Source organism: Microtus pennsylvanicus, chromosome 6, assembly GCF_037038515.1.
Source record: "Microtus pennsylvanicus isolate mMicPen1 chromosome 6, mMicPen1.hap1, whole genome shotgun sequence".
Classification (NCBI taxonomy): domain Eukaryota; kingdom Metazoa; phylum Chordata; class Mammalia; order Rodentia; family Cricetidae; genus Microtus; species Microtus pennsylvanicus.
Genome location: NC_134584.1, coordinates 81822167 through 81842779, shown reverse-complemented (window position 1 = coordinate 81842779; position 20613 = coordinate 81822167). Strand labels below are relative to the sequence as shown.

At 48.7% G+C, this 20613-nt stretch overlaps 1 protein-coding gene across 5 annotated transcripts in view; it reads left to right on the top strand.

Annotated features, from left to right (window-relative positions):
- The first annotated feature begins 644 nt into the window (after window positions 1–644).
- Gab1 (GRB2 associated binding protein 1) overlaps window positions 645–20613 on the top strand; it is a 116164-nt gene continuing 96195 nt past the window's right edge. For 2 of the 5 annotated variants that reach the window (XM_075976550.1, XM_075976548.1), the window contains exon 1: window positions 645–1617. In XM_075976550.1, coding sequence (XP_075832665.1) covers window positions 1546–1617 — 72 coding nt within the window. In that variant the 5' untranslated portion in view covers window positions 645–1545. Of the gene's footprint in view, window positions 1618–7084; window positions 7104–20613 lie in introns of those variants that run through there. The other 3 variants (XM_075976549.1, XM_075976551.1, XM_075976554.1) reach the window with 3 other exon arrangements.

The window sequence follows — 20613 nt, the reverse complement described above, 5'->3', positions numbered from 1 at the left end:
TAAATAGAACTAGCATATCCAATAGGATTCTGTTTCCTGTCCAACATCCTAGGGCAGGTTTTAAGCAAATACAAAGCAAACTGGAAGAAACTGCCCACGAATGGAGGTAGTGTGAGATTTTATCGTGTCTCAGAGACACTGCATGCAGCTGAACGCTTTGTTGGCGATTAAGCGATCGTACCCTGGATAGAAGGCTCCTTGGGTCAGGCCCTAGAAGTCCTGGAGGTTTCTCTCTGCACCTGGTGTACAGCATGGAGCACTCCTGGTCCAGGGGTCACAGCCCTTCAGCCTCACGCTACCGGGGCCTTCTTGGCTGGGTTAAAAAAAATTTTTTTTCAGGCTGTCAAGTCGAGAAAACCCTTTAAAACTCTCGATCACAAGGGTACAGGAAACTCCAAACTCTTAACTGACACGGGATAGTGTCAAGATGGCAAACTCACACCGAGCTGGCGAGTGTGCCCGCCGCTCCCGCACTCGTGCCGGGGTGGCGCTGCGTTTCCGGAGACCGCCGCCTTCGCCAGCGCGCGGGCCCGGGGCGGCGGGGCGGCGAGGACCCCAGCGCGCCGCGCGGCTGACTACAGATCCCAGGGTGCCTCTGCCATCTCGCTCCCTCCCAGCGCCGGCCCCGCCTCCCTGGCCCTTGTTGTTTTGGCTGGAACCGCTCCGGAGGAGTTTCAGAGAAAGTCTGGGCAGAAGCTAGAGGCGACCGATCGTGGGAAGGGGAGGCGGAAAGGCCAGGAGAAGGAGGGCCCGAGCCCGGGCTGCACCTCCCCGAACCCGCCGCGCGCCCCCGGGTGGGGGAGGAGCGCAGGGGACGGGACAGAGGGGGTCCCTCCCCGCAGCAGAGCCGCCCAGCGCCTCGTCCCTGCGCCGATCCCCGCCCTCGTCGGAGGCTGGAGCGCAGACCCACCCTCCCGCCGCCGGCCCGCGACCTCCCCGACGCCCGGCGACGCCCCGCGCCTCTCCGCCGGTCCTCGGGCTCCCTAGGCGGATCAGGACCAGCTCCCGCGTCCGCTGCCACCGGGACGCTGCACGCTTTCCCGGGCGCCTTCCTCGGAGGAGGGGAAAGGAGAAGATCGCGCCCCGTTCACTGAAAGCGCCAGCGGGCGGAGCGGAGCGGACACCGAGCGCGGGCATTGTGTGTACGCGTGCAGCGTGGGGTCCGCAGCAGGGAGCGCTCGCGGGAGGTCCTGTCCCTGAGGGGCGGAGCGCTGGGCATCGAGCTCCGGGCTCCGGGTCCCGGCCGAGTCCCAGCCGAGCCCGACCGCTGTCGAGGCGGTCCCGCCGCGCCTGGCGGCCAGGAGGGTGCACTGAAAGAAGGCCGGCGAGCTCTGGTCCCCGCTGCTCCGCTCGGGTTCCCTTCGGTCCGCGGATCTGCAGAAGAGAGAGGCTCGATAGCCGACCCAGGGCGCGCAGGACCTGACCGCCCCGTCGAGGGAAGCTGCGAGGACCTCTGGGCTGTGTGTGCCTGCCGTGTCCCGAGCGCGTCCACTGTCTCCACCGACCCCTCCGGTGCCTGGCCCTCGAGCCTTCACGGCGTGCACCATGAGCGGCGGCGAAGTGGTCTGCTCGGGATGGCTCCGCAAGTCCCCTCCGGAGAAGAAGTTGAAGCGTTATGTAAGTACGGGTCAGGGCACCGCCGGCCGCGGCAGTCACAGCTTGCTCGCCAAGCTCTGCCACGAATCCCGCCCTCGATCCCTCTCTCGGCTGGCTGTCTTCGGACCGGGTGCGGTCCTCTCTCACCCTGACGTCCACTTGGTGGCCAAACTTTCTCCCTCCATATTGCAGACCGCCTCCCTTGAAGGCCTCGTCGCCTCTGAGAGGGGCCCAGGCTCAAAGCCCGCTGCAGATATACTTTCCTTGTTGTTAGTTCTATTTAGCATGTGTGGGACGACACGGGGAGAAAGAGCCTTCTCTTAAATGCGTCAGGTTCACATGGAGGAGTTGTTAAATCTCCTTTCACCGAGAAGCCGCGGAGGAAGTAGTGATCATCGGTTTTCCCTTGGGTTCGCGCCCCATCTGCGCCTCTAGGAGGTTGAGGCAAGCGAACCGTGGAGGCGAGAAGTGGATAGTATAGGCGAACTTCTCTAAATACTCGCACAGGGGAAAGGGGTGGGGGAGTTATTACGCGCCCTACCATCTGCTTAGCAGGGTTCACATTTTCGCGGTTTTGCTTTGAGGGACGCTGGAGTTTGGCCCGAGAACGCTGGCGGTTTGATGCGACAGGAGGGCGCTGGGGGGAGCCTGGTGGCTGATGTTTGGGCGCCTTCGGACGCGCTGTCAAGCCCGGCAGGAGGGGACAGCTGAAGCAAGCAGGGATTTCTGAGTGTTGTGATTCTTTTCCAGGGCACCAGAACGGCTTAAATGGTATTTGTGTGATTTATTCAAGGTGCCGATCGTGAGTTAAACTGTGTTCGCTGTTAGGGAAACTATCTTGAAGGAACCTACACTACTTCAGCGGAAATCTGAGGAGCCTCAGAACTCTGGAATCTTAAGCCTTCCTTCAGATCGGCTAATTTTACGATGTCCCCTGCCAGCAAAGAAATGACACTTTGTCCTGGCAGCCGAAGCAAATATTTTTCGAGTAAACGTGTTTTCCAAAAGCAAAATGTACAGTGTACCTTCTTCTTCGGTAGAGTTCACTACCGGTATTGAGGGAACCTCCTTCTGGTTGAAGGGAATCTCCACCAGTACCCACCTCAAGCTAATCCGATTACTCACTGCCTGCTTGCATGAAGTGGGGGGGCGGGAGGGGGGGCATTTATTTCCCAGAGCTCACCCGCAGTTTCTGGTTTACTTTCTGCTAGAGTGATTCAATAAATTGTCAGAGGATTCCCTCCCCTCCCCAAAGATGTCTTTCCATCTGTCACGGTTTTCCTGGATATCTTAGTAAAGATGGCAACTTGATTGCAAAACTTTGCGAGTGGCTTTGGCATCTCCAGAATGAGTTGTAGAGAGGCAATTGTGTGTGAAAGGGGAGGGTGGGGAGCTGGAAACACTAGGCCTGAGAAGGCTCTGCTTAGGAAAGGATTCTTGGGAGAGCTAAAGTACAGTCTGTTTGCTGATAGGCTCACTAGTGCTACTGAGCTCTGGGATGGGCACCAGCCACAAGGGGAGGAAGTACAGAACGGAAAAGCCTCGCAGGAAGAAAATCAACAGCAAATGGTCTTAACAAGGGCCAAATGAAGTGAAAACTGGGCATGGTGGCATATGCGCGTACCACCCAGCACTCGGGAGATAGAAATGGGAGGCCAGTGCAGTCTACATAGCAAATTCTAGGGTAGCCAGGGCTATATCTCAAAGACAAACAAAAACAAAATAAAGTTTATTCCCAAAACAGGTATTAATAATAAATAAATAGATACAAATAAATGAAGTGTGGGAGAATATATGTGTGTGATTATGTATATTTACACGTATCATTTGTTGACCACAACAATTTTCTCCCATTCAAGTCCCAATTAGATCAAACCCTGTTAGCTTCTGAATCAGGGAAGCGTGGTCTCATGGCCATATTCTACAGCAGTTTGCCAAACATGGGGCTAGGTCTGGATCATACGGTCATTTCAGACTAGACTTTTCTGTGAGTCTGTTATCTGAGAACTCAAGAAGTTCCGAGCAGAGTCACAGCACTGAAGAGTGAGACCCAGTCTTTGCTCTTACATACTTTTAAAGTTTGGGGAACAACAAAGTATATGTGAAGAAAGGTGGCCGAAATGCAAAGTGTTTATATTTGCGTGTCTAAGTTGAGTGGTCGGGGTTTTAAAGATGCCTTCAGGAGAAAACTGGGTTCCTAAACTGTGTTCTCAGTAAGCAGAAGGATGTGGGGGAAGCCAAGTGTGGAAAACTAGTCAGTCAGTCTGTCTGTCTGTCTCTCTCTCTCTCTCTCTCTCTCTCTCTCTTTCTCTCTCTCTACCCCCTACCCCCCCCCCCCCCGAGGTGTTCGTGAATGCATGTGTGTTGCATACCGGTATGTGTATGTTCACCTGTGGTATCCAGAGGTCAGCCTCAGATGTGCCGTTCCTCAGGAGACTTTTCCAAAGTGTCTCCCTGGGACTTCGGACTTACTGACTAGGCTCAGCTGCCAGTTAGTGAGATCCAGGAGTCCTGTGTCCCCCTCTCCACTGTTAGCATGCCAAGGTGCAGCGTTGTGATTGGCCTTTACAAGGGGGCTGAGGGTTGAGCTGAGTTCCTGGTGCTTCTGTGGGAGGTATTAAGTGAGCTCTCTCTCCAGATGACTGGTGAGTCTTTACACATTTGTGAAGTAGGTGAGGACAGCCCAGGATGACGGTGAACAGGTGACTGCCAAGAAGATGGCATGGCGGACTGCCAAGTGGTTTATTCCCCACAAGATTTGACGTCCTCAGATTCTTGAACCTTTGACATTGGTGTCTGGCTGTGTTTCTGCAAAAGCAATTTTGACCAGGGAGGACAGAGGCCATGTCCACATGCATTTTTCTATTCTTATTTTCTTTGGTTAACAGAATCCAGCAAAGTAGGTCAAAGACTGATTGGTAGTGGTTTTTGTTTTTCAATTTGTCTCTCTCTCTCTGTGTGTGTGTGTGTGTGTGTGTGTGTGTGTGTGTGTGTGTGTGTGTCTGTGTCTGTGTGTGTTTATGGGGGTGGAATCCAAGGCCCTGAGGCCTCACACGTAATAGTAGCAAATGCTCCACAACTGAGCTGTCTTTCACCTCCTTTTTTTTTTAAAGACATGATCTCACTGTGTAGCCATGGCTTGCCTGGAACCTGATATGTAGATCATGCCGGCCTCAAACTTACAGAACTCTGTCTGCTTCTCCTGCCAAGCACTGGGATGAGAGAGATGTCACCACCCTGCCACTTCTTTTCTTAAAGTCTAGTCTTTATTTAGTGTGTGTGTGTGTATGTGTGTGTGTGTGTGCATACATGCGGTGGGGGTCGGACAGCTTGTTGGAGTCTGTTAATCTCCTTTTCCCATGTGGGTCCTGAGTATTAAACCCAGGCTGCCCAGTTTAGGAGCAAGTGCCTTAACCCTCTGGGCCATCCTTCTGCCCGATAATGGTTTTTAATGAGGAGATTCACTGTGAAAAGCTTATCTTGGAGGCTTGTCCTGTAATTATTAAATGAGACTCCTGGGAGTTTGAGCATCGTGGTTCTGCTGGGAAATGTTGCCTGTGGGACTTTGTCTCACTGTTTGCAGTATTTGTAGAGTGGTCCAAACACTGACTGAGATCATTGTTAAGGTCTGTAAGTGACAAACAAAACAAAACAACAACAACAAAACTTTAGGGCCAGGGATATGGCTTAGTGGATAAATCATTTGCCTCATCTTCATGATTCTGAGAACTGGAGTTCTGATCCCCAGAGCTCATGTGAGAAGCAGGGAGATATGGTGGCAGCCTGTCATTTTAGCTCCAGGGAGCTAGACGCAGCATACTGGGGCCAGCTGCATAGCTAGATCAGCTGGAATTAGCAAGCTCCCACATTGAAGAGAGTTCCTCCTTCGATGAATAAGGTGGAGGAGAATTGAGAAAGACATCTGATCTCATTTGTGGGCCTGCAAACATGATTCACATGCCTGCATTTGTACATACATGTGTGCCCATACATGAACACACATGCATACCAAATGCACATGCAAAACAAAATTATATTGATTTTATCTTTAAAACCGTCTCAGAACGTGGCCCCTGACAAATTCCTCGCAGCTCCTGCTTCTGTATTTGCTCCCTTGGTCAGTTTTTGTACTTTTCTCTCTTGCCCTGTGCTCATCTGGTAGAGGAACCTCCCTTGAACTTCTCAGAGAGAGAAAGTGACACGGGATAAAGGAAGAAGACGCCTGAGTCGGAAGTTGATTCTTTAGTCAGCTTCAGTTTTGATCCTTTTCAGTCTCTTCTGTGCAGAGTGGTAAGAACTTCCTGCACGTTCCATTCTCTGGCAGCTTGTGAAGTCTGTCTGCAGTGGTGCTGAGCATCCCCGGCTTTCTTTCACTTTTGCTGAATGCTGTCCAGAGCTTAGTTACGAGGGTTATAGAGAGGCGGGAACTCCAAGGTAGCGCTCAAATTTCTTATTACACTTTAATTCTGCAGGACTGGATTGTAGCTCGGCATGGCCTACCAGACAGGAAGTCCTGTGTTTGATGTCCAGCATCTCTGAACCAGTCACACTGTCTCAAGCTGCAATCCCAGCACTTGGGAGGAGGAAGCAGGAAGAGCCAAAGTTCAAGCTTCATCTTGGCAGGGAGTGGAGAGGGTGCGGGTGGGGGAGGGGAGATGGCTCAGTGGATAAGAGCATGCCGCCACCGATCACCTGAGTTTCATCCTTGCAAGGAGAGAATTGGCTCTTGAAAGTCGTCCTCTGACCTCAACCCAAGTTTCATCGCGCACGCGCGCATGTACAGTGCACGCATGCGCACACACAACACACACTTAAGCACACACACAGCCCCAATAAAAAGTAAGATTAATAAGATTGTCCTTACTAGTAGACATGAGCCTTGCCACGATGACGTCTTAAACAACATGTAAACGTTTTAACAGCTGTCCGAGCACTTGAGGCTACCGTGTGGTGATTTAGTACATGTGTGCAGTGGTCAGGTCAGGTAGTTAAGTCTTCTTATCTCCCTAAACATTTTAATTTTTGTGTTTGTGTTGGTAGTCATTGACCATCTCTCCTGATAACACATAAAAGATGCATCTTGATAGGTGTTCAGATTCATAAGGATTTCTTTTAAAAGTATTGGTGGGGATTATAATATCCAGAGTGCACGTTATACATACTTGAAAACTTCAAAGAACAAACCCAGTAGAAGTTTTTTTTTTTTTTAAGTATCGGTGGGAATTTTCAGTAGAACTTGAAATTTTCACAGAAGTAGATGTAAATGAGTTAATAAAGGGTTGCCTCCAGCCAGCTGGCTCTCACCGTATTTCTGCAGGTGGAGCTTCCCCGGAGTCTCCCTCCAGCCTGGACACCCAGTGAGCTGGGACACACAGCCTGCCGCCAGCTCTGGGCAGGTGTCAAGGAGGAGCAGGTGTTCCATCTCAGTCAGAGAACCTGCTTGGGCAGCCAGAGCAAGGCGGCCTGTCAGCAGACGGCCCTGCAGCACGGCCTCGGCGAGTTCTTGGGTGGGTATGCCATCTGTCCCCCGGCTTGAGCTCTGGAACTGCGGCTGTCAATTAACGGGGCAGTGTTTTTGTCTGGACTTTGGGAACACACTCCTCGTTCTGGAAGTGAGCCTAGAAACAGAATAACCTTTCTCACTGGGTGGGCACCTGCCATCTGACACGGAGGAGGGGAGCCCATGCAGCATCCCCTTGGCTCAAGGGTAACGGACGCTGTGTGCTAAACTCAAGCCCACGGTCTGCTCTCATGGCCTTATGTTGAAGTCGTACGGCTTCTCAGTTGGGGATGTTTTCCCCTTTTATCTTCTTGTTAGTGAATAGTTCACCTCAAGTTCTGCTGTCTCCACTCCACATTATGAAGTATGGCAGGACCATTGTCTATTAACACAGGGCTTTAACTATCAATTATGTTAAGCCTTCCTACTAGTTAATGATAGGTAATTCTTTTGTCATGCCTGGGCAGAATGGTAAGTTGTAAAAAAACTCCCCCGTTATGCTCGCCGGATCTCTAAATACCACTGTTAGCTTTTGGGGGTTCAGAATTACTGTATGAAAACTATGTCATGTGGTAGTTTCATTGACATTTTTTACCCCCAAACTGGATCCTTTCTTTCCTTCTAAAACTGTGGAACCAAAACCAAGATGCAGGCACTCGCGGGGACATTCAGAGTCGGAGAGGACATTCAGCTCTCACGGGGCTGTGGAGAGGACATTCAGCTCTGCCAAGAACAGAAGTGGAAAGTCAATTTAGAAACTTTTCAACTCTTGGGATTAGGAAAGTTATAGACAGGCTAAAAAAAAATTATGAGAGGAGGGACAGGCTAATGAAGTGGAGGAATATTCGTGTCTTTTCTGGGAATAGGTGGAGATTTCTTGGATCATTCAAGTGTTGCTTTTCCTTGTTCCTTTTATGCTTCCTTCCAGTGTCAACATGGCAACTCTAAACTGTACTGACATTGGGAGGTGCGTTGTTTGCCATGCAGATTGGATTATAATTGAGCCAGCAGCCATCTGGTGGTCTCTTTCTCAGCCAGCTTAGAGCCAACCAGCTTCCAGTTTGGCTAGCCTACCTGAAGAGGAACTTCTGGCTGTTAGACACCCCGTTCTTGAAGGCGAACAAGATTAGGGTGGGGTAGATGGTCAGCATCTGTCAGGACTACGGATTTAGAATTCTGCTGTTTAAAAGAAAATTAAGATGTCCTTTGGTCTGCGGATGTGGAGTACTTGAGTGAGTGCTTGCCCAGCATGTATGCCGGGTAAAGCCCTGGGTCAGTCCTCAGCGCTGTGGAAAACTGGCGATGGTGGAGTGTATCAGCAATCCTGCATTTGGGAGGTGGAGGCAGAATGATCAGAAGTTCAAGGTCACGCAAAGTTACATAGTTTGAGGCCAAATTTTTTATTTTTATTTTTTTGGATTTTTGAGACAGGGTTTCTCCGTAGCTTTTTGGTTCCTGTCTTGGAACTAGCTCTTGTAGACCAGGCTGGCCTTGAACTCACAGAGATCCGCCTGCCTCTGCCACCCGAGTGCTGGGATTAAAGGCGTGCGCCACCACCACCCGGCTAAATTTTTTAAAAAAGACCTTGTATCTTTACGGGGGGGGGGGGGGTCTTGCAGCTTAAATCTGCAGGCCCCGGGAGACAGAGGCGGGAGGACTGAGTCTGAGACTCAGAACAGTGAGGGGACAAAAAGCAAAAAAGCACCGAGCGTTTCCTTGTGCCTTCTGCCTGCTGTGAGAGGAAACTCAGGCTGAGTGCTGGACTGTGCCTCTCGCCTCCTACCTGATTCTGCTTTCTTCTGGGGGGTGGGCAGTGAGAGCTCCAGCCAGAGCATCCTCTTAGACCGTCCTGTTAGACATTTCCTGATGTCAGCGCAGACAGGGAGCTGCACGTTAGGCCTTACTGCTCATCTCTGATAGTTGCGGAGACATGGTAGGAATTCTCTGTGGCCTCCCCAGTGTTGGTGTCCGTGCAGAAGGCAGGCAGACAGTCGGCTGTAGTCAGTGCAGAAGGCAGACGGACAGTCGGCTGTAGTCAGCTCAGACAGACAGATGGACAGTCAGCTGCAGTCAGCACAGAAGGCAGACGGACAGTCGGCTGTAGTCAGCACAGAAGGCAGATGGACAGACGGACAGTCGGCTGCAGTCAGCTCAGACAGACAGACGGACACTCGGCTGCAGTCAGCACAGAAGGCAGGTGGACAGTCGGACAGTCGGCTGCAGTGCTCACGTGCTGGGGCACTGACAAGCACTGGCTCAGGGTAGAAGTCCACAGCTTATCTGCTGCTTTCGGGAGCTTTGGTCCTGGGCCTTGCGTGGAATGCAGTGGAGACATTTGTCCCCTCCCTCCCTGTGAGGGGTTTCTAATCTGTGGAAACAAGTTAGAGATGCATGCACATTTAAATAGCTTTACCAAGAAACTGGCTATGGAACTATCTGTGGTTAAATGCCAGATGAGGGCTACAGATTGTAATTGTTTCAGAGTTCAAACTGCGAGCAGAACAGGAAGAAGAGACCACAGAGAATTTGCCACCAGTGTTTCAGGCTGTTCCAGGAAGGCAGGCTCGAGGTGCTGCCCTCAGCTGCAGCAGAATCCTACGGGAAGGATGGTTTTCAATAAAGAAAAGAGGACGTTTAAGTGACAAGAAGTGCTTCAGGATGCTTGGGCTTCACACCTAGAGTGTGGATGTCAGCTGTAACTTCTCATTGAAGAAATTCTGCTTCTGCTGTGATCTAACCAGGTTCTCATGGACTCCTAACCACAGTGTGTTCTCTGCAACCAAGACGAAAGAAATACAGCAACCTGTATGGTCACCTGGGCCTATTAAAATTCCAAGGCACCTGTGTGATTTAAGATTTCTTTATGTCTGTTTTGAGCTAAATAATTCATTCTGGCAAGCCTTCAGTTTACAACAGAGAGGGAGCATGTTCGGGTGGGAAGAAGAATAAAAGAGCCTGTGATTCCTCTGCTTCTGAGCTGCTAGCGTCTGAACTTGGACTCTGGAAGCCATCTTAGCCCAGCTGTGTGAGTGCCAGACAGTGTTGGAGGGGTGAGAATAATACCAGCGGATCACGTGACACACCTTCTGACTGTTGATGGGATGTGAGGGTCTCTCATCTCCCATTCCCTGTGTGGACAGTGCTCATTCCCAGCAAGCCAGAGCTCCTTCTAAATCTGCCCTGTGAACTTGGAGGAAAGTCACGTTTCTGTGACTCCCTTTTTCTCAGCCCGCATGTCCACTAACTACAGAAAACTTAGAATCGCGAGGCTCTTTCTCCTCTCCTCTTGGACCACAGCACAAATAAATTATTATTCTTTATGATTACTGAGGAGAAAGTGGTCTATTGTGATGTGAATTTCCAAATTTGTTAAATATGTAGACCCTTCCACTGCTAACTCAGAGCACGGTGGTTTGGGAACTTTCATGAATTGTAGGCAACATTTAGGCTGCAGAATAGTTGGGCAGTCATTTTAGGAGCTAGAAGTTTTAGATGAGCCATTCCGGTCTCGTACAAATGGGCACCTTCAATAACACAAGGGTTCCTGACCTGGAAGAAAGAGTGTATATATTTTAGGTGATTCTTTTATACACCTAGAGGGGGAAAATATCTCCCTATTTGAAAACTTCTCATTTCCAAATTCGTAGCAAAGTGGAAAGCTCGCAGGCTCTGGGCTGCCCTGCAGCTCTGAGGGCAGGGCTTTGCAGTGCATATTTCTTCCTTATCTCTGCTACTTTAGCTCTTGAAGCCTGCTGATTACCATTGGTAGCCGCCAAGCCCTGTCCTGCACTATTATCTGCAGCAAAAATTTTCCATGTGGCTCGCCTCAGCTGTGCTGCTGTAGGCACGGCGCAGCGCACCGGGACGGTGTACTTTGTAAAGGAGAAAGCGGCTAGAAGGAGTAACGTGAGTGATTTAATATTTCCCTGCTGTTAAAGTCGCCTTGGTGTGTTTTCCAGAGATGTTTGTCATTTTTCTAAACTAAGTTATCTTTCGTTTTTATGCACTGCAAAGAGTGCTGCGTTTGCTAGGTTTTTCAATTCTCTTCTCTCCCTCCTCTCTCTTTCTCTTTCTCTCAGCTTCTTGCTTTGAGTTCCTCCTTGGCCTAGGTAAATGTCTGTTCTAAAAAACAAATGTCCTGAAAGGGACGTGGGACCCAAATTGCCACATTGTTGAATTAAAAACAATATACTAAAATCTAAACATTTCTTTTCATTTAAAAAAAATCTCTCGTCATTTTGTTAAAGGAAGAAAAATACTGAACTTTGCTTTAATTATGCTGTCAAGTGTGTTTCCTTCCCCCCTTTTATTTATTTTCTTTTGCTTTGAATCAAGTAACTTGAGTCCGGTTTTAGACGGTCTTCTCATGACCGCGCATGGCCAGTGACAATGACAGCTCCATTTTCTGTTAGGAAAGAGGCTTGCCCGCTGCTCTGACGAATAGGGGCGCAATATCAAGAAGCAAATCATGCCGGGCGGTGGTGGCGCACGCCTTTAATCCCAGCACTCGGGAGGCAGAGGCAGGCGGATCTCTGTGAGTTCGAGACCAGCCTGGTCTACAAGAGCTAGTTCCAGGACAGGCTCCAAAACCACAGAGAAACCCTGTCTCGAAAAACCAAAAAAAAAAAATAAAAAAAAGAAGCAAATCAGTCTGCATTGCTTACTCTCACAACACCAGATAAAGTTGAACTTATCTTCGCATTAGCATGAAATAAGCGGATAAATATAATCTTGTTTATTTAAAGACCTCTCTAGACTGACTTGTTTAATTTTGCATGGATGCGTTTGCCGGGGTACATGTCTGCACTGCCACCACGTGTCCTGGGTGCTGGTGGAGGGCAGCAGATGGAAATCAACTCTCCTGGCACTGGAGTGATGGACAGCTGTGAGCTACAGTGCAGCTGCTGGGACCTGAACCTAGGGCCTCGACGGGAGCAGTGAATGCTCATAAGTGTTGAGCCACCTCTCTAGCCCAGGCAAACACTTGGCACTCTTTTCTCTAGTATAGACTGTGGCATAGGGATTTTGAGAGCTTGGCATATTGTTGTTGTGGTTTCTGTTGTATTTAATGCATTGGTTTGCCTGTTGCTCTAAAATTGTTTTTGCTAACTTTCGTAAGTCAGAGAAAAGTCCGTCTTTGAAGGAGGAGGGTCATCTTTCTATCTGTTGTTTCATTGGTTAAGTAATAAAGAAACTGCTTGGTCTCTGATAGGACAGAAAATTAGCTAGGCAGAGTAGACAGAACAGACTGCTGGGAGAAAGAAGCTATTCCCAGAGTCCCCTCCCCTCCACTCCTAACTTGCACTGACACCGTATGGTAGCCAAGACTCGAATAGTGGTGGTGTTCACTCCGTAGGCAGCCTGCTTGCTTCATTCTCATGATACATGGCTTCAGTTACTAGTGCACTGGGAAATGTGGCTGGGCCACTTCTGACTGCAGGACTCCGCCCAGAGATGACTACCTGATTAAAGAATTGACATACTCACCCCCTTCTCAGCTCAGTCTGTAGCTCGACCTCCCCACAGTGCTCTGGTCAGAGGAGAGTCTCGGAGCCAGGATTTGACGGCTGCTGGTTGGCAAGGTGACACTTGACTTTCAGTGGAAGCACTTTCAAATTTCAGTTTTGGACGAGAGATGCTTGGTAAGATGCCACCTTCCATGACTTGAATTCCGAGGGTGGTCTAGGGCTTGATGAGGAACAATGGCCTGGCTCAGCTAGGGAGGTGTCATTTGAACCCCAGTCTCTGGTCATAACTGACCTGACAAGTTCTCCCTGATAATTCCAGTTTCAGTGAAGGGTCGAGAGAAAGTGACGGGAGACACTGGGTATTGGAGAAGGGGCTTACTCTGGTGGTGCTTTTCTGCCCCAGCCTCTTCGCGAGGTAGGTAAGTCATTTGCACCCCCAGAAAGGAACCAGAATCAGACAGGTCCTATTGAGACGGGTTCTCATTACTTTTGCTGTAAGCCGTCATAGTCGGGTCAGATTTCCCAGTGTGCGATGCTCCAAGCAGAAACAGCAAGCATCGCGCATTTTTGAAGATGGTTTTCAAACTGACCCACGGTATACACAGTAAAAAGAAAGTGTGCATTTATTTCAAACAATCACTGCTTCATTCATTGCTCTTTGGTGTTTGGGGCAGGATATTCCTTCCCAGAGGGCAGAGGGTATCTACGCTTTGTCTAAAATGTGGGACCTTATGCAATCTCTTGAACAGTATAACCAAACAGCTGTAGACTTTTGAGTCCAGAATTATAAATCATCTTGTCTAGCGCCTCCTCAGCTTTCCTGGTTCCTTCCTCAGGTTTGTTCAGTGTCCTCTGGCTTTTTATTTAGCCTGTCTTTGATTTGCATACCAAGAACATTAACAACATCGACTAGTCTCTTTCCAGTTGCGTGTATCTCCTTCCCCACTTGTGGAAGAGTCCAGCCCCCTCATTTTACAGGTAATAAATAAAACGGAACCTCAGGGAAACGATTGATTTGTCTAAGGCCGTGCAGTGTCACCAGCTGTCCCATCGGGCTCAGGGTAAATCTTTTAGTCTCCCCGTGAGTGCAGGCTATAAAGGTACAGTGAAGAACTTAAAGGAGAGGCCAGGGACACTGCTGTCACCTTCAAGAGTTGGCGCGTGGGTAGAGGGCATGGGATGTGCTCAGGCTCAGCATCCCGTGATGACTGTGACGAATGAGATGGAGCTCTCACTAAATTCGGCAAAGAGAGGTTGGTCCAGGGATTCAGAAAGGCTTCCTAAAAAGAGACTGTTTCTTCAGTGCTTAGTTAAGGTTGGTTCCACTTTTCTACAGTGGGGGCAGGACCTCAGTACTCTGCATCTCTGCCTTTCCCCAGCTACCCTTGAGTTATATAGATGTGGCCGCTGGCTCCCTCACCTGCCACTCAAGTGTGGTAGTGGACGGCAACCCGAGTCCTCCATGGCCTGAACTAAAACCATGGCCACCAGCTTCTACAGGGAGCCCCATGTTAACAAGACTAGGGGTGAACTGTAGCTTTTTTCTTGAAACTCTTGGGTGTATATGACCAAGTCCCTTCCTATACCTTCCTGACGCAGGCTGTAGTCTGCTTAACTCCTGGAGTTCCTAAGAGCTCCAGTGTGACCTTTCTTCTGCCGTCCCTGTCGGTGGCTTTTCATCCATGGTGAGGTTGTGACCGCCTTGAGAGTTTCAAAGCCCTGTGCTCAGGTGGGTCAGCTTGATCAGCTTTAAAGACACTGGCCGCCCAGTGTCATGACCCAAGTTCAGTATCCAGAACCAGCCACTCAGTGTCATGACCCAGTTCAATCCCCAGAACCAGCCACCAAGTTTCATGACACAGTTTAATCCCCAGAACCAGCCACCAAGTGCCACGACCCAGTTCAGTCCCCAGAACCAGCCACCAAGTGCCACGACCCAGTTCAGTCCCCAGAACCAGCCACCAAGTGCCACGACCCAGTTCAGTCCCCAGAACCAGCCACCAAGTGCCACGACCCAGTTCAGTCCCCAGAACCAGCCACCAAGTGCCACGACCCAGTTCAGTCCCCAGAACCAATGTGGTGGAAGAGAACTGGCTCTTCCAAGTTTCTCTGATCGTCTCCTGCGCACAGTGTGGCAGACGTATGCCCACAGACACAATGTTTAATCTGTGGATCAGATTGCTTAGTTGCTCTGTAGAAGGGCCAGGTGGCTGTGCCAGCATTTCACCTTTCAGGCCTGGTGTCCCCATCGCGTCCCCGGTGCTCAGCACTGCGGCCCTTCTCCAGTGGCTTGAGAGGGCAGGCTTTCTCCTTCTGTGCACAGTGACCAGAAACAGACCTTGTCAGTTTACCTCAGCAGCTCTCGACCGTTGGCTCTGCTGCCTTCCCTCCGGACAGCTGCAGTTGTTAGCTGGCCTCTGCATCCAGAGGCAACTTTTCTGAAACAAATCTAATGATGCCATCGCCCTGGGCTGAGGTTGTTGGTTCTGCTGCGTTCCTTTGCTGTTGGTAATAGCCAGGCCTTTCGCCTTGGCTCACCAGGCTTCATCATGTGGCATGACCACATCCCTCCAGGAGGCTTGATGCCACCATCTTCAGGCAGCCTTTGCCTCAGCTTTGCTGGACTCTTGTGTTCCCAGTTGGCCCTGAGACCTGTCGTTCTGGGCTTTTGTACACACCTTAGCCCCTGAAGGAATGCTTGACCTTCTTTTTCTGTTTTTTCAACTACACTAACTTCTGCTGGTTCTCATTCTCCTCTCTGTGGTCTAGCCTGGACTCCATCACCGGCACAGACACACTGTGCAAGACGGTTGTGTCAAAAAAAAAAAAAAGCCGAGTGATGGTGGCGCACGCCTTTAATCCCAACACTCAGGAGGCAGAGGCAGGCGGATCTCTGTGAGTTCGAGACCAGCCTGGTCTGCAGAGCTAGTTCCAGGACAGGCTTCAAAACCACAGAGAAACCCTGTCTCGAAAAACCAAAAAAAAATAAATAAATAAATAAATAAATAAATGAATAAATAAAAGACAGTTGTGTCTTTAAGCATGCCACTCCCACCCTTGGTTGTATTTACTTACGTAGTTGTTTATTTTCCCAGAGACTGTGTGATACTGGTAGGTAAAGTCCATTGCAACTTCTATGGGCTCCAGGCACTTTTGCTCTCATGGGATCCCCTTGCATAGAAAATGTAAAGCCAGGTGTGGTGGCTTGGATGGATAATCTCAGCACTTGGCTAGCCAAGACAGGATGAGTTCACATTGGAAAGCAGTCTGGAACTACAGAATGAGTTTCAGGCCGGCCAAGGATTCATAGTGAGACCCTGTGTCAACAAACCAAAACCAGAGAAGCAGAAAATGAAAATTTAGATAAGGGTATGTTTTAGAATTTCTGTTGCTCTGAAGAGACCCCATGACCCTGGAAACTCTTATAAAGGAAAGCATTTAATTGGGGTGGCTTGCTTACAGTTCAGAGGTTTAGTCCATTGTTATCATGGCGGGAAGCAAGGCAACACACAGGCAGACATGGTGCTGGAGCTGAGAGGCCTTACGTCTTGACCCAAAGGCAACAGGAAGTGAATTGAGACACTGGGTGTTATTTTGAGCATGAGTATATATGAGACCTCAAAGCCCGCCTCTACAGTGACACACTTCCTCCAACAAAGCCACACCTCCTCATATTGCCACTCCTTTTGGGGCCCATTTTCTTTCAAACCTCCACAGAGCACTTACCTAAAGTCTGAAGACCTCAGTTTGATCCCTGGAGTATATGATGAATTAGGGAGAACCAACTCTTGCAAAAATTGCAAAAATATATGAATATACACACACAGCGGCAGGGTAGGCAAAAATATATTTTGTAATGTAATTATATTCTAAGCTCTATTAAACTATCTTGGTCACCAGATACTGCCCCTTTTGTATACATACCATTCATTCATGGATACACTGATTGTTGAGTGGACAGAAATGCTTTGCAGATAAAGTCCCACTGCATACGTCAGCAGATAGATCAGGACAGTGGCAAAAAGGTCACTCAGCTCAGTTATGTGGCACTTTTGTCATCACCCAGGTAGCTCACAAGCAATTCTGAGATGTCACTGTTTGGTCCCTGGGAATAGAACAGTTCTCAGAAAATTAGGATACACCTAAAAACGTATATATTTGCTACCTTATATATGCTTACAAGACTCCCTTATATATGTTTAAAAGCAAGAATCATTGCGATGTTTATGATTTCAAAAATACGCTCCATGAGCTGGCTTACTAACAAGCCTGTTTCTTGAGATGTTTCCCCATAGAGGGGTCAGTGTGGTATGAGGTGGGGAGGCCGTTTTACCCAGGTATAGGACATGTGGCTGTGTCTGAAGGCGATGTCTTTTGTAGCGTCTGGAGGGAGGTGGTATCAGGACCAAACCTGTATTGTACAGCCCAGCCCCACAACACACCACAGCCCGACCCTGACTGTCAGCGTGCCACAGTGAGCAGCCCCTCCCCCGTGTTATCTGTTGGGTTTCTGTCCCATGATTCCACCAGAAGCTGCAATTCTAGAAGGTGCAGGGTTCAGTTGTGACCCTAGAGTCAAAGCGTTTCTTCACTCTGGTCAGAACAACAAGACCAGTCATTTCTGTGCGTGTATTTCGAACACTCTAGGGTTGGGAAAGACTGTGCAAGGCAGAGCCTCTGCCCAAAGAGCTATTGTCCTTCAGATCAACCCCGATGCTCATTTGCCTCACTCTCCTAGATAGAGCACAGGCCATTGTTGTCTGGGTGGGGGGCGGGGGTGCTGAGTCATTGATTGTACTCTTTGTTACCTCCTGGCTGGAAGGTCACCAGTCACTGTTCATACGCCGCCCAACTTGTTTACTCTTTATAAATTACATGTAATCAAGCCCTCTTGCTGGTCTGGCTGCTGTAATTGGCAGTCGCCACAGAGCCGGGCCAGCGAGTCTGCACTGCTGCTCTTGTAGGGTAGGAGATGTGCTCGCCAAACTCGCTTGTCTCTTCTACCTGTGTTTGAAATGGAAGGCGGAGAGACCCAGCACGGGATCTCAGATGTAATGCGGCCCCACGTTAGGACTTGGGAGAGTCCTTGTTGTCCTTTGGTTTGGGGAAATGGAAGGTTTGAGGTAGTGGCCCTCAAATTTCCATGTTCATGACGTCACTGTGTCACTTCTAAAGTGCAGCCTAGCTGTTTTTATTTCCTTCCCCCACCTGATGACTTTAGTAAGTACAGGTAAGGGTCCAGAAATTAATAAAAAGAAAAAAACCCACAAAACCCCAAGTGTTGTGCTGGAGAGGGTGCTTATCAAGAAGCTCCCTTACTTGAGGCTCTTCCAGAAGGCCTGGGTTTCATTTCCTGCACCCTCATTGGGCGGCTCAGCTCCAGGGGATCTGACCACATGACCCTTGTGGCTTGTACATATCTGGACATAGACACACATACACGTACAAAGAAAAGGGACTCTGTTTTTAGAAAAGCAAATATATTTGTCTATTTTGTGTTTGTCTGTGGGGTTTGTAGATACACACATTTGTGTATGTGCACACGTGTGTGCACTGGTACAGATGGAAGATGAAGGTCTCCGCCAATGTCCTCACTCTCTCTCCACCTTACTTTTTTATTTTTTTTTTTTGAGGTTGGACTTCTCACTAACCTGGAGTTCACTAATCGTCTAGACTGGCTGGTTTGTAGAGCCCAGGAATCCCCCTGCTCTGGTTTTCCAGCATTAATGTGACAGGTGCACACTGCCACACCTGGCTTTTTACTTATTTATTTTCTGTGACTGCTGGGGACTGAACTCAGGGCCTCCATAGCAAGCACATAATAGCTGAGTCACCTCTCCAGCCCTAGGATCCCACAGTTAAAAACCAACCCTGGTCCACCTGATGATTTGATGGAGGTGGGCCTCAGATAATACTTGAGGAGATATTGATCTTAGTGCAAAGGGGAAAAGAACAAAGATCTAATAAGAATATTGTTTACATTGGGATGAGAAGGTAGAATCGGCTCTCAGAGTTATTTTTTTCTTGTTTCTTTGAGATGAGGGGAATATGGGAGTTTTGGAAATACAGGTGTTTAGTTTTGCCTTTTTTTGGTTGTGATTGACATCAAAAGTATTCCTCCATAAGGATGTACTTAGATGACAAAACTAAAGAAGAATTTTCAGAATGATTCGACTGTTAAAAAGTCCCTAAGTATTGCTAAGTCCTCAAAAGCTGTCGAGCCAGAGAAGGTGTTAAGTTGACATCCATCAGACAAGAACGAGTTCCATTCAGAAGAGGGCGCAGACTTTGTGGATGGCTTAGAGATGAGGAGGAGAGATGAAGGGGATTAGTTCTTCACCACAGTACTGGTTATTCTGGTTATAGAATTTGAAAGAGTGTTATTAAAGTGACATTATTTCCTGGAATAGTTCAGAATTCAAATACCTTTCCCACTGCCTGGTGAATATAAAACTGGCGTGTCCTACTTTCTGGTTTTGAGATGTGATTGGTTGAGAAAGAGCACCAAAGTGCTTGCTCTTACTGACAGACGTCAAAACTCTTACTTTCCAACTATCGTTTATATATGTGTATAACCCAAAATCCACAATAGAGAATGAGAGCTCTGGAGACCCAGCCTGTTGTAGGAAATCACCTAAGAAGTGGACCAGGTAAGAAAGGTTGCTTCACCCAGCAGGGGAGTGAGGGAATTGTCTTCCTGCTGTGTCCTAAGGAACTCGGTCTTTATCTGGAAGACTGGTTTTTGTTGTTGCTGACATAGTATTTCCTTGGGAGAATTTTAACGTTCTGTTCAGTTGCCTCACGGGGAGATATTGACCAAAGATATCAATAATGATTTGGGAGATGTTTATAATATGCTGGGTGTCACCACCTTTATTAAACGATCCATCTTAATAGCTCCATCCATTTTGGCACCAACATCTTTGCTTTTCTGCTCACAACGCTCCTTGGAATTCTCGTCACCATACAGTCATACTCACTACTTTCCCCATCTTCCCTCTCCCTTTTCTACCTTCCATTTCCCCTCTCCTCCTTCACTCATTTACCCAGGAACACTCCATCCTCTTAAGGACCATACCCATCTGCCTACGAGATCTCCACGCATCTTCATTTCTGCTTTGTAAGTGCTGAGGATCATTATTGTCATTAGGGGAGGAGGAGGCCACACCCGTGCACTGCTCAGAGCAAGGGAGTTGGGTCAGTAGATGCTTAGCTGCTGAAGCGAGCGGGAGGGTTACTGCTGTGTGCTGGTGGTAACCCGGGAAGACGCTCTCCATGGCTTCTACTCTTCTCTAGGCACGGAAGGCCACACACAGGAGTGTTTGCTTCTCCCAGGTGACTTTATACCCTTGTCTTTGGATGTTGCTGTGGTCATGTGCTTGCTAAATGTTTCTTACTGGCCTTAATCTAGTTTTACTTTTGGAGTCTACTCTATTCCATGTAAATTTAACCTAGAGGTAGAGGTTTCCAGGGACCCCCGGAGAACGGGTCCTAGTGCTTACTAGACGGGGAAGGCTGATCAGGAAGTCAGCTAAGCGCTACTGGAAAATGACGGCTTATGACCCGTCAGTCAAAGTGCTGACACTTGGTGTTCTTTTGGAAGTGTTTAGCACAGAGATAAAAGGTTGTAAGGTTAGCAGATTTTTGACTTTGTAAGCTACTAAAGAGAAATGTTCTCTCTCTCTCTCTCTCTCTCTCTCTCTCTCTTTCTCTCCTCCCCTCCCCACACAGGGGCTTATGTGGCCCAGGGGAACTGTTTCTTTATTAGAATTACCCTTGAACTATAATGTATTTAATCCTATAACATGTTTATGATTTTATAGCTATTTATATTTGAATAGAGTATGTACATAGACTGACTTGAAGTTCATACTATATTGGTATTTGATTTTAGGTGATATTAATTAATATTATTTTGAGACAGAGACACGGTCTCACCTTGCAGCCTTGGTGTGTAGACCAGGCTGGCCACAAACTCACCAAAGATCATCCTGTTCCTGTCTGCCAAGTGCTGGGATTAAAGGTGTGCTCCACCATGCCTGGCTTAGC